This window comes from Phalangium opilio, unplaced genomic scaffold (assembly GCF_054372755.1).
Source record: "Phalangium opilio isolate 3A_F unplaced genomic scaffold, DU_Popi_V2 ptg000003l_1, whole genome shotgun sequence".
Lineage (NCBI taxonomy): Eukaryota > Metazoa > Arthropoda > Arachnida > Opiliones > Phalangiidae > Phalangium > Phalangium opilio.
In genome coordinates this window covers 10,073,092-10,090,729 of record NW_028324145.1, presented here as the reverse complement: position 1 = coordinate 10,090,729, position 17,638 = coordinate 10,073,092, and the positions used below count along the sequence as shown (strand labels likewise).

General features: G+C 36.6%; 1 protein-coding gene across 4 annotated transcripts in view; it reads right to left on the bottom strand.

The window, feature by feature from the left end:
* Positions 1–14,501: 14,501 nt before the first annotated feature.
* The window catches only part of LOC149717711 (glycine receptor subunit alpha-4-like), a 44,736-nt gene continuing 41,599 nt past the window's right edge, over positions 14,502–17,638 (bottom strand). For 3 of the 4 annotated variants that reach the window (XM_089840587.1, XM_089840589.1, XM_089840586.1), the window contains 3 exons: positions 17,561–17,599; positions 17,016–17,261; positions 14,502–16,108 (listed from right to left, as the gene is read on the bottom strand). In XM_089840587.1, coding sequence (XP_089696713.1) covers positions 15,812–16,108; positions 17,016–17,261; positions 17,561–17,599 — 582 coding nt within the window. In that variant the 3' untranslated portion in view covers positions 14,502–15,811. The remainder of the gene's footprint in view (positions 16,109–17,015; positions 17,262–17,560; positions 17,600–17,638) is intronic. The other variant, XM_089840590.1, reaches the window with a different exon arrangement.

Genomic DNA, 17,638 nt, shown 5'->3' with positions numbered 1-17,638 from the left:
ACGGCTCGCTTTTGTCGCGCCGCTAACAAAAAATTATTTCTATCTTTGGTCGGAGTTGCACCAAAAATAAAAAAGTTAAAATTAAAACAATTTGTTACTGAAATATAAAAACATCTGAAAAAGAAGGGCCACGATATTCGGCGACCCATAAATTAGGGCGATTGTTCTAGAATCTACGACAAAAATAAATTAGACTAAAGTATCCCTTTTCTTTGTCACTAGAAACCCAATTTAAAAGCCTTGGCTCAGTCACTGACAAGTGACATGTTTTGAAAGTACACCTATAAAGGAATGAATTCACACAAAAAAATAAGCTTAAGGGAAGCCAACTGTAATTAATGATAGGTAGTAGGCACCTCTACTAACCCTTGGCTTCACTGACAATCGTAATACGTGGGAAATATAGCTTCCTTTTCTTTTTAACCCTAAAAACCTTAACCCTAGATTGATGCAATAAGAAAAATAGGCTTAGCGCTGATGGAGGAGACGATACGAGAGAAGCTGCTGGACATATTCCTATTTCAACGCTATGGTTGCCCGTAACAAAATAAGGCAGACAAAAAAACAAAAACAATACGGGTTTTGATTTATGATATATGACATAAAGAAAAGTAGTTCCCGTCCCATGGGACAGGCTTCAAAGAACGAGAAATGAAAAACGCAACACCCCGAAAGGAATATATCAGAGAGGGTCATACTTGGAAAGGTCAAATTTATCAAAGGATAAGGATATATTAAATTGGGGAAATTCACTCCTTTTGAGATTGCAATATCAAAAAGGAATCTTCTCAAACTGTTGGTGGACCGAAAGAAAATTTCTTTATAAACCTATAATTTTTTTTATAAAACGATTTTTAGGTCATTCAAAGTTGGCTATAAATTTGGGAAGAAAATTTCCAAAGAAACTTATTTAATAAAGTTCCTCCAGTTTATCTTCAAGATAAAAAGATCCACCAAATTGCTTCCTTAATACCGTGATGAATATTTTGTAACTGTAGACCTATTTATAAAAACCTTTTGATGACTTTATCATATCATTGTGTATCAAAAAAGCATGAACGTATGTAGTACAATATTCATGAAAGATTGAAATACATTTTAGCGACAGTGTTATATCATATAACGCGATTTTACGGAGATTTAATACGGTATTCCTAAGTAGTTTTCGAGAAGCCCTGCACCTCGGGATTTCTGAAATTTCAATTTCAATTCAACTTTATATTGACTTCGTAACTGCGAAATCAAATTTTATAATTGGAAACTGCTTTCGGCATTCAATAGATTTATATTAAATTAGAAGTCAAAATAAAACTATCAATAAAAGAGAGTTTTAAAGCCATATTAATCAGGGCTAGACCTTGATTAAATGATGAATCTTTGGTTTTATATATATATTTATATTTTTATTTGATAGTCAAATTCATACGCTATTCTTAATTATCCTTGCTATAAAATTTTAAAACGACTTATATTCAATAAATCATTAAATTAAATGCCAATTAAAATAATATAATATATTTATATCTCACCCCAACAATTTCAAGAAGTTAAATTCACAAACTATTCTTATAATTATATTTCCTTTAAAATTTTATAACGACTTAAATCCAATACACCCTTAAATTAAATTAAACGTGAAAACCGAGTAATTTTTAGAATTTTAGTACAATTAAAATCAGAAATTCAAAACTACTTCTCCAAAAAAAAAATTAATAATGAAATGTTGTTATTTTAAACCAGTTTTCAGAATTATCTCCCATTACAAACGAATAAAATGTTCGACATTTTAAAGCATTCGATTTTTAAAACTACTTTTCCAAAAATGCTGTTATTTTAAACCAGTCTTCAGAATTATCTCCAATTACAAATGAATAACATGTTCCAAGATTTTAAAGTATTTGAGTTTTAACAATCATCCGATCCTGGTAAAAACAAATTCGTTTCTTCCAATAAGTCATAAAATAAACCCCTAAAACTCAAATTAAATCTCAAATAAAAAAGAAATAACCGAAATAATTGCAACTAAATACTTTCCCAAGACTATCCTCGTCTTTCACTATAAAAAAAGAAGAAAAAAATGAGCCCCTTCTGTTTTTTGTTAAAAAAGGTCTCTTACGCATTTTGCCTTTTATAAACCATACATGGAACAGACCCCACTGTATATATTATGTTAAAAAACAAAACAAAAACAACAAAAAAAGGAAGAAACAAAGAAAGTCCTCGAACTCTATACTAGTAACAAAAGGATGGGTAGAAAATCTAGCTTAAATTGAGAGGAGAAGAGAGGAAACCCCTACGCACGCGGTAATATGTAAATTTTCGGTTTTTATATTTTTTTTTAGGACTAGGCAAAAGGCTTAAGTAAATCTCTCGGACTGTCGGTCTAGCGAGCGACCCTCTGCACTATCTAGACTTCGCAGAAAGCTTAGCCTGTATGGCCGCCCTGGAAGGTGAAGGACTTTTTGAATAGCAGATTCAGGGAGCTAGAGCTTTAAGAGAAAATAAAATATCCCTACAACTTTGGGTCACCCAAGTAAGTAATCCCATTCTTTCGGCCTTAGTGACAGACATTCTGTTGTCGAGTGGATAAATTTGTCGCTTTTTAGGTTGGGCCCCGTACCTTATAAGCTATTCCGGGTTCTGTATGGCTACCATAGGGGTCTAAAACTTGCCTTTTTTTCCTTAGGGAAAGGTGTGATGTGTAAGCGAAACGTTTAGTTTTAAATAATTGTCAAAAGGCCTGTAAAATAATTGGAATTACGAATCCATCTACAACGTTAATGAAGATGATGAGAGAAATTAACCTATAATAGATGATACGCGTTAGGCCAAGGTATAACCTTGAAACGGATGACATTGGGGTATCAAATACTATTAGACGACAGCTACCACCTGACATCTTTTCCTCTGTCCGCTTCATAGAGTGGCCTGCCTAACTCCATATAAATATTGTAAATGAACACATAGTCCCAATTACAAATATTAATTTATATTCCTTCTATATTAAAATTGGAAAACTATATCATAGCCTTTCCCTTTAAAGTGTGCTCATTTTAGCAACAATGTATACAAATTCTATTAAATTCAACAACCGTCAAACCCCTTTTCCGATCAAAAGATGCAAATTTCCGATACGCTAGTATATAACTTGCCCTTACCTTGTAAGAAGAGATAAATGTCCCGAGATATTAATTTTATTTTTCTAAAAGACCCATAGCTACTAAATTTCCTATACCGTAAGTATATTGCTTGTCCAATAAATATCTACCTTTTATCGGGAAATTTCTATCGTTACTCACCGTGTTTGGCATAATAACCCAAAGCCTTTCACAATTTACGAGGGTCATCATAGAGTTTGACAAAAAGTGTCCGAAATTACCCATATATTATCCAAAAAAACCAATACGTTTATGACCCTAAAAATATGGCTCAATTTATAGGTTTGAAACTTTAATAAATAAATATCATTTTTTCAAATTTGGAAAACTAAACTTGCCGTGCACTCTCACCAGAGATCAGATGAAAAAAATGTCAAGTAGGCTTCAATTCATATTTTATTAAATTAATGGCCTATTTTATTAAAAAAAAGAAGTTGCTGGTATTTGAATAAGATTTCAAAAACGATGCTCTTTTCAAAAATCCATCAATTGGCCTATAATATAAATCGAATTAAAAGACCTTTCTCTTTCTCTTCAAACTTAGGATGAACTTTTATCAACGATGCTTAATTCGATTACCCTATCATCTTAATTAAGTTTACTGGCTCTTAATTAGGGACACCGAAACGGATGACAGCCCATGAACCCATTTTACGACCCCATCAATGCCTTATCGTAATTTACAACCATTTTATGGCAATGGACTTATCAACATCGCGTTAAATCCAAGCAAGACCTATAGAGGATTTGCTGATTCACTACAGTTGCGAGACCAACAAGAGAGAGGTACTAACGAGTCCACTTGTCATGGAAATTTATGGACGAAATCAAAGCAGACGTCAGGGAATTTTGCGCGCGCGTGTGTGTCCCAAAATGGCGGGAGATCACGCGAAAAGGGATTTTCCCATTCTCCTCTTCAGAGATTCTCCACAAAAACGCGCAAAATCTTTTAGAGCATACACGTGGGGTTTTAAATCCAATATGTTTTTGGCGGGAAACGAAATCTAGGGTCACGTTCTAGGCAATCTAGAAACCTTTCTCACGTGCGCCAACCAAAACTAGAAATGTAGATATAAAAACAAACCTTCCCTTGAGAATCGACAATGGATGTAGTCTATCTCTTTTTAAACATTTCGATATCGAATTTCGAAAATCTTAACCCTTGGTCACGCTTTTCGAGTCTATTTTGTGCCCAGTAAATTATCATAATATTTCAGAGCTATCGCCCAGGCAATCAATTTTAAATACGAAATATATCGGTTAATAGCGGTACATTAAGTTTACACTGAAGATTATACAATGTTGGCGAGAAAAGATTTATTTATACAGAATTTTTAGCTTTCGGAGCAAAACTCGATCAAGCGAGAATAACTTTAAGACTGATCATCCTTATTATTCAAGACACGATGGGGTTGATCCTTTACCCGAGTTTTTCCTACGGGTTTTCAAAGGGATCTTGACATGTCCGTTTTCACGCACTTTCTTAAGCCTTTGTAAATCTCTACGCTCAGAAATTCCTAAGCCTAATTTAAAACTTTTCGACAATGTTTTAATTAAAAGTTAAATCTCGCAACGTAACCATGTCTTATTCATCACCGAAAGTAATCTTACGTGACGTCATTAATCATCCACACTCTCTTGAAATAGTGACTAGGTTCTTAAAAAATACTACCATAAACCTATTGTTGATTTTGTCGACTAAACCAGTGTATATAGTCCTTCTGAATATTCCATTTCCCCCAAAAATCCCAACAGAATCCTAAAACGACCACGAATGAAGAATGCATTTTATCATCTGAGATCGCAAAGACTAGGTTAATCGATGGACTGTAAAACTTGGATTGAATACGGATTAGAATTCCATCAAACTCCACGCAGACCAAAGAGAAAAACCAGAAATAAAAAGTTTTCCTTAAGTTTAGAATCTATTAAAACCGCTTACGAAATCGAAAGAAAAATAAGCAAAGAGTCTCGCTGTGAGAAGTCTGTTAATGGAGCTTGGATTTGGGGTTAGGCTTAACGAAGTAGGGTTAAGGAGGCGAGAGGGAGAGAAAGCGAGATGATCAAGCTGGCTAAAGAGGGCACCCAACGTTTAACGAGAAAAAGAGTAAGACTTTCTCTTTCTGTCTCCATTTATCCAGGAAGCTGGGCTCGAGTCCAATCAAGCGAGGGGATGGCTGATGCCCTCTCACTTGCACCCTCAATAAACGACAGTAGCTACATTGCAAGAGGATCTGGTTTCCGGACATTAAGAAGGTTTCCTTTCTCGCCGAGATCTTATATAAAGGTTTATCCCAGGTTTAGGGTTCAGTATGTACATTGTATAAATGTACATACTTATCTTGAAGTAGGTAGGAATGGCGTTCATGATTATCAGTGATTAAAATCTAACTAATCAATCTAATTGAAAAGTTATCGATTATTTAAATCCCTACACCGTATTAATGTATTTAACTTAATATGGTTTAAAACTTAAACAAATTTCAAAACATCATAGTGATCAGTGATGAGCTTAGCTTGGTATATTTAAATTCATTAGTAACTTCAAATGCAAACTCATAACGGACCAATTCAAATCCCCCTAGCTTAGATATCCAACAACTTTGACTTCATACAAGATAGTATTACAAAGTTTCAGCGTATTAACAGTTCTCGATAGAAACTGAAATTCAATTAATGATTCTCTGTACAACTTGGCAAATCTTCAGAGTATATAGGTTTACATACAAAAAGACTTAAAAGCGGAGTACTAGTTTGATCGAGTCTGCAAATCACGGCCCCTTATCGAACTGAAACTCCTGTTAAGCGTTTCCCTATAAGTCGTTTCGCTCAGTAATTCAAATGGGATGATAAAGATCCAGACATAAACGAGGTCTGCTTCGATTCGTTAGCGAGTTTTGAATATACGGCATTATCAAACTTTCTAAACATTCGTATACTCCGATCTTCCATTAAATAAACCTTAGAACTCTCGTGATCATGAATACATCACAGCTAATTGGAACCATCTTGCCCGAATATCTCCCAAGTTAATAATATCTAAGCGGGTTTTGTGGGCCGGGCTTGAGAACTTAGTACCCGTGACGCTTCATAATTTTGACCTCTTCATAACTGCAATTTCATTGCTTGGGTGCAACAAGAGGTCAGCGCAGCGAGATAGATTATTCGCCAGGTAAAATTCGTCATAAATAATGATTAGTCTAGCTCTTCAAAACAGAATACGCCTATATACATCCAGGAAATGGTTAACCACAATTATTCCCAAAAGCTGCATGCATCCCTATTGTGATTAGTAAATAAATCAACCATCGAACTGTAGTAGGAACTATAGTAGGAAGAGAAATAGAGCAAAGACTAGACGTAAGAGATCCGATAAGGGAGGGTGAACCAGAAAGGGGTCTTCCCTTGTGCATGTCTAAGTAGAGTCAAGGACCCATAAAAGATATGAGAACCTCAAAGATGGAAGAAATTGGGCAGTACTACTATAGGGTATTGATCTCCTTATATTTCCCCAATAACACACACGGTGGGTTTCCTTATACACCGCTGCATGGCATATTGACAAAAAACAAATTGTTCTTCACGAAATTAGGTTATTCAGACGTTCTCTGATGGCTTACATGGGTTCTATAATATATTTCCTTTTTACCGTACCGTTATACATATATCCACTTTGACACGGTGTAGCTAGGAGACATAAAGGGCCACATAAGCCTTTGTTCTTAGCCCAACAGTGACGTACTTCGTATAGACGTTATGTCGTTAGTCCCAAGTACGTAGTAAGAAAAGCACCAAACCCCTTGTCTATACTCTTGACCGAAGGGTGCGGGCGTCTAACAAGTAAAAGAAAATATTATCTAAAGCAACGTCCTTTACGTTCTACCCCCAATCCCTGTCAGAAAAAGCCTAATTCTAATTAAAGATAAACTTTTAAAGAATAGAAATTTCAAAAGGCCAAGGCTTATACCAGTAACTTAATTTACAACGGAAGAGGATAGCATCAATTTTGAATTGTGTCAATTGTGAATAACGTTCAAGAGAGAGAGAGAGAGAGAGAGAGAGAGAGAGAGACGTTTAAAAAGGGGCATTTATCTTCAGGGGGTCCCATAGCACCCGGATTCATGAACCGGAAACTAGTTTTTAAAAGAGAGGACACATTGACAAGGATCTAAAACCGTTCGTAAATCGGCAAAGGAGATTTATGATAGAAGACAAGGGTAGGTACGCCCTTGGTATCCTCCAATCTTTCCCAAAATCCAGATAGGAAGGTGATCCCGACCCGAGGTAAGGCGGATGAAACTCGAGAAGAGGATGAAATAAGGATGAAGGTTTCTCCCCTCTGCTAACCTCGCCGCCGCTAATTTACCTCCGAATATTGAACACAAAGAGGGTGAGGACATGTCGTCCCAGTTGAAGAGTACAACGTTAAGAAAGCGACGTTTGGTACTTTTCTTTAAGGTTTTAAAACTCCGATCAGGGAAATTTGAGAGGAGATGAATTGGATGTAGGATGCGCGGGATGGCAAATCTTTCCTTACCAATTGCCATTAATCTCTCCAATCTTTTCGACACCCACACAGGGACATCGACCCGATAAAATTGATTAAAAATGGGCAGTGGGTTAGTTACATTAATTGTCTTCTAGAAAATGCATACATATTTTTAAGGTAAGTAATTGACTTCAAATATGAAAGTGAAACACTAGAATTAGGCTCTAATTACTGCCAATCCATGGACAGTTTTCAATTAATCTTTAAGAGGGGTTCAACATTTCTAGTTCTGTAAACAACTTCAAGAGCTGAATGGCTTTTTTGGGCTGAAATGATTGGCAAATTTCCCACCCCGAAATAGTTTAACAAGGTCCTGGTGTGGCATAATTGAAGAGGGCGTCCATCATTGTTTTAACAGGAGCTATGGTTTCAAACCAAGCTGAATCAGGTAAACCTATGGGCTACCTACATTCTTTGAAATGCTGCATGCATCGATATGCCGTGCACCATGTATAACAGAGGGTGTAAATTTATTGGCAGACCTATCAATTTAAAGGAAGAAAAAGGCGCCAAGAATGGGTTGAATCTGTTCCTTCCTTTTATCTAATAAGCGAATCTTCTTACTTCCTTTCCTAGATCCAAGGTTTCTTTCAAAAGGAAAGAGACAAAACTACAAGAAGAGTCTATATATATATACATCGCTCCTCGGAAATGGCTTTCATCAATTCTTTCAGGGGGAAGGTTGGGTCGTATCGCGTGGTACACTTTCCAAAAAGACGTCCCAAGTGTGTGTCTGTAGATTGTCTGAAAATGACCCATTCATTTATCTCCTCCTTTAACTTGTCGATAAAAACTAAGAAATTTAAAATAAAGGGCAGAACAGGCAGACAGATGAATGGACGAATGAATGAATGAATGAAAGATACTTGGTGTCCAGCTATTGTCGATTTTCTTACGATTTAACTGCTTTTCTTTTTACTTCAAAAAGTTTCTAAAGGTGTACTGTAGTGTTCCAATTAGAGTTAAAGAACTTTTGAAATGGGAACTTAAGTGTCCAGTAACGGCCATAAGTTAATTTAAAACAGACGATTTTGGTGGTTAAAAATGAGGTTGGCATACAAGAGGGGTTGAGACACTTTCAACGTCGCAGGTGGTAATAAGCGAGATAGTACCAAGGCCTTTTCTTTCGAAATGACCTATTGTTTATTTAAAAACCTAAGCCTTGGTCATATCATTCTTACTATAAAGAATGAGCTTGTCTACGGTTTTAGGCCTAAATTGTGAATATTTCAGGGATCGCTAAAGGTGTCGTTCGTCGTCGTCACGCGCCTTCGTGAAAGACCCGACCGGAATGAAATTTACGACTTAGTTTTGAGAGGCCTAAAAGTCCCTAAATCGTACGTCACCCGTTTCTATACTATAAGATCTACAATAGTGCTACGAGCCCTTGGTTTCAATGTCAAGGAATATTTGGAAAAGGTACTTCGGAAGGACCCAGAGGCTCTCCCGGCTTTTAGAAGATTGCTCGGACTTCGGTGCTCCGCTCAGGAGCTTTAAAACTATTGGACCAGCGCAGACGTGTCTAATACAAGCCTATAAAACTCGTAGAAACGCGGGAAAAATACTTTCTGGGGGGTTCAAGACTCGAGTTAAACTTTTTTATTGTAAAGGTTTTTCGAAGTCTCCGGAGAGTTTGAGTGTTTGTAGTGTTAATAGTGTGCAATATAAGGTTTTTCAATATAGATAGTGCACGTGTGCTAAAGGGGCTAGAAAATTTCCTCCCCCTTTTGGTGAAGAGTGGTTTGCCCCTTGAATCTATCGTGAACGGAAAACTTGTAATAATAAGAGTTAGTATACTGTATAGTAAAGTTAATAGCTAGGGACAGTACACAGATATTTACTTTATCCATAAAAATCCTTCTTTAAACTTAATTTCTTTTCTGAACCAAAATTAAGACGATTAAAAGTCTCCCCCCAATCTTTCGCTAAACATCTTTAGTTGGCACGACTTCGCGAGTGCATATCTCTTGTTTTAAAACTGCTTAGTGATTCGTTATTTATGGTAGAAAGAGTCCCAAAAAGATTAAGGACAACACGCAACCTTCATTTTCTCCAAAACCCCAAAAGACTCGCTTCTTCTCGATTGCCGAGCACGATCAAAATTCTTCAACGTTGTTTCTTAATTATAAGAGAGATATATATATTTGAAAGACTTTATTCGCTTCACTTATTTTTCTTTAGTCATTTTAAAAGATAATAACTTTATAAGTATCTACCGGTAGATAGGATGGAGTCTAGAGACTAAGGAAACAATTTTTTTAGATCTAAAATAAAGATCTATTTATATCAACAAAGTCCATATCCCTCGGGACTGTATCAATGTAAACATTTATAAAATGTACCAAAGTTTTTGTATCAATATCACAACTGAAATAAAATGGGGGAGGGGAGGGGGGCTTTCAAATTTGATAAACTAAATATATAAACATTCTCGATGTCTAATTTGAATTCTAGTTCTAAGTTGGAGGAGAAGGCCGGTGGCGGTTTTCGAGATCCGTGATATTATACAGGAATTTGGAATTATTTCAGTCAGGAGCAGATGACAAAGGAGTCTCGGACGCTAGCTTCCATAATGTAGAGGGCAATGGGATCCGCGAACGTCACGGTTATTAACCAAAATCATTACGCCAGTGCCCCCTCTCGTAGGAAATTTGAGCTTTATTTTCCAACCAATAGCGTGGCTGCAAAGTCTCGAAAGGAGATCTGGGAAATTGCGTCTGGAGCCTCTCTTTAAAAATACGTATCGTCTGCTTATAATTAGCCTAGGCTTAACGAGTATTAGAGTTAAAATGGATTTCAACGGCTTTTTAATCTTTTTTTAGACTAAAATTGATAATGAAAAGCCCAGCGAGTAACGTATGTACACTATTAAAAAACTAAAATGTGTTTCAGTGCCAATTTTTTCTTAATTTCGTCTTGAATTAAATGATAGCTACAAGAGGTTGGGAAAAGAAATCACTCACGATCTTTTAAAACCCAAAAAGTAAGAGACAGTGATTTCGTTTCCAACCTCTTGTAGCAGTCAATTAATTCAAAAACATACGGAATATTTTGGCCCTAAAACACATATAACATTGTGTTTCGGCATCTTTTAAAACCTTGCTTTATAATTTGAAAACCCGAGCCCAATCATTCCAGTGGGCACAAATTGTTAATTAAGCCTTGGCTTACCTGGGTTTCTCTGCTAGTTTGGACTTAATTTACTATTTAGTAGGTTTAAAGTCACAAAATGTAGGCCTAGTCTTATCTTTTATCTTAATACCAACGGTTACAGCTGTTTGAATAAAGTATAATTATATTGTGTATATTTATGTCGCGATCGGATAAGACGAACCTCAGTAGCCACCGTTAGTCCGTTATTACAAAACAAATTCCCAGCAGACTTTGGTGCCAGATATAATCCACCAAAAGCATCGTCTGCTATAATGTCTGATAGCGCGTCTATGGCAAACGATACCGCTACAGCTGTGACGTACGCGGGTGCCATTGCCCTCTATATTGTGGAAGCTAGCGTCCGAGACTCCTTTGTCATCTGCTCCTGTTTCAGTGATGTCCCCAAAATCCGATGTCGTCGCCGGCGCAATTTCCACTCAAATTTGCATAAATAAGCTTCATTTCAGACCGATTCTCTCCAACCCCTTTCTCTCTCTGATTCCGCATTTATAGTTTGACAAATATTGAGTGAATTGTCGAGGTGTTCAAATCTGTCACCGCATATCCATTGGTTAAATAGAAATAATCTCTTGGGAGATTTTAATCCCTTATTTCACTAGAATTTCCTCGAGTTACGGGTTCTTTCATTTGTTTCCCGTTTAAAATTAGGTTTGAAGTGTATGAAGAGTGTTTGTTAAGTGATTAAACTAAGCAGGGTAGCAGAAAAAGAACCGAAGTAGAGATGGATGGTTCCATGAGAAATCTATTTTGAGTTGAAAATGTTCTATCATATTTTTTCCTATGGATCACCGTTTGCAATTTAAAACCTGAGTGTTTTACGGATGACCCCTGACAAACTGTACTTAGTCCTATACTCCTACCACCTTCGCTTTTAAGAGCACCATATATGGCTGGTATAAGTTGCGAAACTAAATACAACAAAGAGTCCTTGAAATTTCACTCCTTCAAAAAGGTTGGATTTTTATTTTTATTGTATTATCAAGTCGTTTCTTTGCGAAAACAAAACACTCAAATCTAACGACTAATCTGCATAATACATAAAGGCCCCCCATTCAAGATTGAATCTGAAAGGCCCAAAAAAAAAAAGACTTTGGAAATTCTCAGTTTCTTGCGAAAACACTGAAGGGGAATAATCCACGAGGGAAATTGAGTTTGGCTATAAAAATCTTAAGGAAAGATTATAGGATTTAAACTCATCACTGGGGGCTTGAAAATCCTTTACTAAACCAAGCTTTTATATATATATAAAAAAACGGAGATAAATTCGCTAGAAACGCGCCAATTTCCTATTTTTCTGGCAAAAACTCATTGCAAGAGCCACTAGGGGATTTGGAAAGAAAATTAATTGTTAAGCCTTTTTCCCGCCTTTTTTTCTTCCGGGCACTTTCGTCAGCTCTTTTAAAGTCTTATTTCTTGATTGAATAAACTTATTTATTTGAGTCTGCAGTTCGGGAGTAATAATCTTTGAAGTACAATAAATTACACTTAACTAATTAATTAGGCTTAGGTAATACTAGTAACTCTCTTCGAACCAAGGCCCGAATTAGTGTTAGAATTGATTGATTTACGTAAAACTACTTAAGAGTTTTAGGCTAAATTCAGGTGGTAAATAGATGCCAAGGTTGTTAATGAATTCATTAGGCAGAACATTAAGGCCTACAACGGAATTTGGCCTATTCTGATCTACAAGCTAACAGTCATAATTAAGCGGAGATACATTTGTAACAAAGACATTGGATCGATGGTGGAATTTGTCAAATAAGGAATTACCCAATTGAGAAAAAGCTAAAAAACGAATTATTGGAATTCACTAGTATGAATTTTAAAGAAAGAATGTTGAATCGCTTCCCAAAAAACGGAAAAATAAAACTTCCTTCCAAAACTAGCTTTTTTTTTTAAGTAAAAAGGGAAATTTTAACGCTGCCATGAAGATTCTTACAACGAATTTAAAACATAAGTACTTTAAACCCCTACTGATCAAAAAGCCTAACGACCAAAATAAGCACAAATAAGGCAAGGGGGGCAAAGGCTTAACTCGTTAACCCTACCGACATTGTAATGGGCTTAAAAATCACGCTTTTCTAAGTAGGAAAGTTTCTAAAAACCAGTTAAATCGAGTCTCTAACAAGGTTGAAATAAACGAATCTGATACCTTTTAAAGCTGACTGCACTAGAAAGTTTTTGGGTCAAAAATAGGCTCCGTTCATTAAGCCTAGCCGAGTTTTTTTAAGGGTTTTCCCTATTTCTTTTGCAAGTCATTTAAGCCGCGTTCACACGAGACAGCAAAGTGTTCCGTCTTGATCTATCCTTGACGATTGAAAACGGCTTCGAAATGTCTCGTGTAAAGGCGGCTTTAAACTAGAGGATTCATTAGTTAAATGTTGTAATAAATTGGCGCAAATACCTAACCTAAATGGTAAAAGCCGTACGCTGTTTAGTTTCAAAAACCTTCAGGAACACGAAGACTTAACATTAAGCAATCTGAAAATTCCTCTTAAGCGCTTTTTGAGAATGTTTACGATTAAGTCTTTTATCTAATATTTACTGAGTAAAGTAATTTAAAACTCAATTACTCTTGGAAGACCGCTCACCTCATTTACATATTTAAATTTCGTTTGGAAGAATATTATAGGACTATATTCGTTCTATTCATTGCTGTATTACTTAAAATAAATGCGCACATAATCTAATGGCACAAATATTACTTTCCAATTGAGCCAACACCCACCAAGGCAGAGAGCTGCCATTGCTATAAACCTCCCACCCCTCCCCCCCGCAATATCACAACCGTCCAACTTACGACAAAAGAACAACACATTACAAATTTACAACACTCATCATATTTAGACTTACCCTATAGTAGACATCATGAAGTCTTCCTTAAATACGTAGAGGATTCCAGAGACATCCACTAAATCCAAGATGGTAACTGTTCAGAATCAGTAGTCATCAAGATAAGAACCACAAATAGTTAAGCCTTGTCACGGCATGGAAAAATCCAACCGCGACTGCGACTGATGGTTTCGTTTAAGTCTAGACGCGCTTGCTTCGTAAATGCAAGTATTATTCCAGGTATATCCGTTAAAAGATGGTAATTAACTGTTCAGTAGCCATCAAGAAATAAAAAGTTGGACACTAACCACGAGGACGAAGTCATCACGAATCACAAAAAAATTAACTGACCGACTAAACCGTTTGGCGTTTCGTAATGCGGTGCAGACAAGTTTGACCTTGATCTCTCTGCTAACATAGCCCACTCGATCACGCGCATCACGACGCAAGCTGCTCGCGCTATAGCTATAGCGCGAGCAGCGCAGCGTCCGGGAACGCGGATCGAGTGGGCTACGCTGCTAACGAATATTTCAAACTCCATCCCTCCCCCCTCCAAGTCACAAACTGGCGCGATAAAATGACTCATGGTTGGAAAAAGAAAAGAATTTTAGCACCAGCTAGTGTCACGTGGTACTAAATGAAGCCGCTCGTTCGTTACATTGGAAAGTTGCCATTTTAGGCCAAAATTAGGTGCCTCAATCTACTAAAATTGGCCAAAAAGATACGACCTTTTATCGAATGTAATTTAAAGACCGTAAATTTCAGCAAAACGATAAAAATTGAATAGAATAATCTTTCCGTTTTATTGTTAACCATATTTATTTATTTACATAATAAATTTTTACGTTTACTTTTGTGTTTAATCAATTTATATATATATTTATTTATTAATTAATTAATTTCATTTATATATAATATAGGTACCGGTATACGCGTGTACATTTTTTCTTATTTTTGGTTTCACGGAGAGTTTTTAATTAACTCCCCAATATTATATTGATTAGCTTAAAGCTTTTAATAACTTTTAATTCCCTAATAATAATAATTATGCAGCCTATCACTCGTTTTTTTCAAATATTCGCAAAACGTTTTCCATATTAGGCCTATTTCTTATATTTTTCAAAACCTTAAAAACGCGAGATTCGCGAAAAAATCTTTTCATTTATTTATTTTTTTACGAGTTTGTTTTATAATTTCCCTCCTTACTATATTTCATCCCCCCTTGTTTCCCCCATATAATTTCACATATTTAATATACACATTTAAACAATGACAATGTGCATTGTATGGTTGTGATTTGTTTTTAAACATTTCTGTGTAATCCAGTAAATATTTCAGACATTAAAGTGTCCAAAATATCTCGGTGCGGTGTAAAACTACAATTAATACTTTTAAAGGTTATTAATTTTCTTTTAATACACTAATAAATGTTTACTATATAGATATATTTGTTTACGTATTTATTTATTTATTTACTAACTTGACGAATCAAAAGCGATTTATTTAATTTATCGCGTGCTGAACATAAATAATCTAGACTATATTGAGTTTTTTTTAAGGTTTTTCCAACTGGGTTTTATGGAATGGCTGTGGTTAATTTGGTCTTACTTACGTAATTATGTACACAGAACGAATCCTTTCTTGTCTCAATTAAAATTATTTTAATTTCTTATAAATTTATAGGCGATTTTATAAAGCTGCTTATATAGTTACAAAGCGAAACAAAGCGCCGGGTAGATTCTTAAGCGGGAAGACATGCCTCCATCCGTCATAATCATGGTATGTATTCAAATGTCCCGCGTTTCCTATCCTACGAGGGTGTTTTTAAGTCCCATGTATTTAAGAAGATCATTTTAAGCTCCATCTTGATGGTGTGGTCTAAATACAGTTTATATAAACGCCTATTGCTTCAATTCCCCGTTCGAGATTCCTCAAGCATTTTTTATATGGCAGACTCTCCTTTTTGAATTAGGGTTAGGTTATTTACATACACGGCGTACAGGTATTTAGGCTTAACTACAATGATCCATGGGCTAAGTGTATAGGAAGGTTCAGAGTGACGTGACGTGACGTAATCTCGAATACGTATCGGCGATGTTCAGAAAAGGTAATAGGGCCAATAAATTAAATTGAAAATGAGGAAGAAGATTGGGAAGACAACGCGACACATTTGGTCGATGCGTTTAGCTTGGAATTTAGGGGAACTGGGTGGTGGAACGACAACCGCTTCCGGAAGTCTTCCGATGGTTACGGTGGTTGGAGGTCCGCCGCCTCCTTCGGGAATGTCACCGCCGACGCCACCGCTTCGATGGGTCAATTCCTGGTTTTCCAAGACCACTCCCTTCCAACGGGCTTCTTCCGCTTCGCCCCCTTCGGACGTATTCAGAAATTTTGCCTGACACAAAACGAAAATCAATTGACGAAAAGGCTAGCTTTACTAGGCCTAGCTTGGCCAAGAAAAAAAAACCTCTAGATAAATAAAATAAAAAATTGGGGTCAACTTCCGGGACGGACTTCCGCTAACTTCCTCCCATATTTCCTTAAACGGAAGTTGGTGTTTTGACGTAAGATTTAACATAAGAGTAAAGGGGGAGGGGAAGTACTGTGGTCGTTTGGGCTGGGTTATTTTATCACATTCTTCTAAGGACATATCCTTGCAGTATTTTAAACGAACGCCTGAGCTCTGTGTCCTTTGACCCGAGGAAACTTCAAAGAGCTCTTTAGAAGTCTAGTATATACTATTTGATATATCGGTCATGGCTTCCATCGATGCAAAACCGCAGACATATAAGTAATTACAAAGTATCGTGTTCCATTTTCTCCTGGGCTTTAAAGTTAGTTTAGTTAATACGGGATTCACTATACGATATGTTTCTGCGGAGAGAATTGTCCGAACAGGAGTAGAAAGACCGGCATCAAAGGGTACCGCTTGATATTCGTTCGCCACTTACCTTGATGCTAAACGCTAATGGATCAATTATATATATATTTGTTCCCGCTAAATAAGGTAGCGGGTGAGCTTAAAGGGACTACAAAGACCCTAATTAGTGTCCGCCTCAGACAGAAGAAGTTACGTAATAAAACAAAACAGGGTATTTGAATTCATTTCTACACCTTCCAACTGAAGGCTGGAGGTTCTACTGCTCTAGATTTAATTGATAATTCACTCTGGTTTCAGCTACCAATGAATAACACGTTCAACAAGAACGAGGATGTATTTGGAGAGTTCTAATCCGACGTCACGCGCTACGGTATCTAGTAAACATTGTAGAGGTATCTAGCTCTATAGGTAATCGGCTTACCGGCTGTTTCTCGGTGTTGGTATTGGTCATATTATTGTGAGAGATTCGGTTAGCCGCTCCACCTCGTCCCGGGATCAATCTAAAGCAGCTTCCTTGTCCGGGAACGGCGGGTCGTTTCCTCCAAAGATAATTGACGAGTGTAAATTCGAGAAGGGCCGCGAAGACGAAGGTGGTGCAAGCGCCCATCCAAACGTCGATGGCCTTGACGTAGGAGACGGGGGGCAAGTTACTCTGGATGCCGGAACCCTAATTCGTATTTATAAATCGGGAACGGGGAGATTGGAACGCCAGTTAAGGACCCGCTCTCCAACCAATACCTAAAGCTCTAGAGACTAGATAATTCCTTCATAGCATCATTTAGTACTGTACAAACAAACGTGCAACGCGTAAACAACCTCGTAAACAAAAGGAAATGCACGGAAATAAACGCTTTCAAAAAAGAAAAAGAAGGTCACGCAAGATATTATAATTAAAAATCTATCTATAATTAGCAAAGTCAGGGGGGGTTATTCTCTCTTATTTTGTTTTTGGTTTTTGAATGATACCTGATCCGTAATCGTAGCAGATGGATTTAGAACCAGATGCTAACGTTGACAAAAAATGAAAAGGTTTTTTTGAGCCAT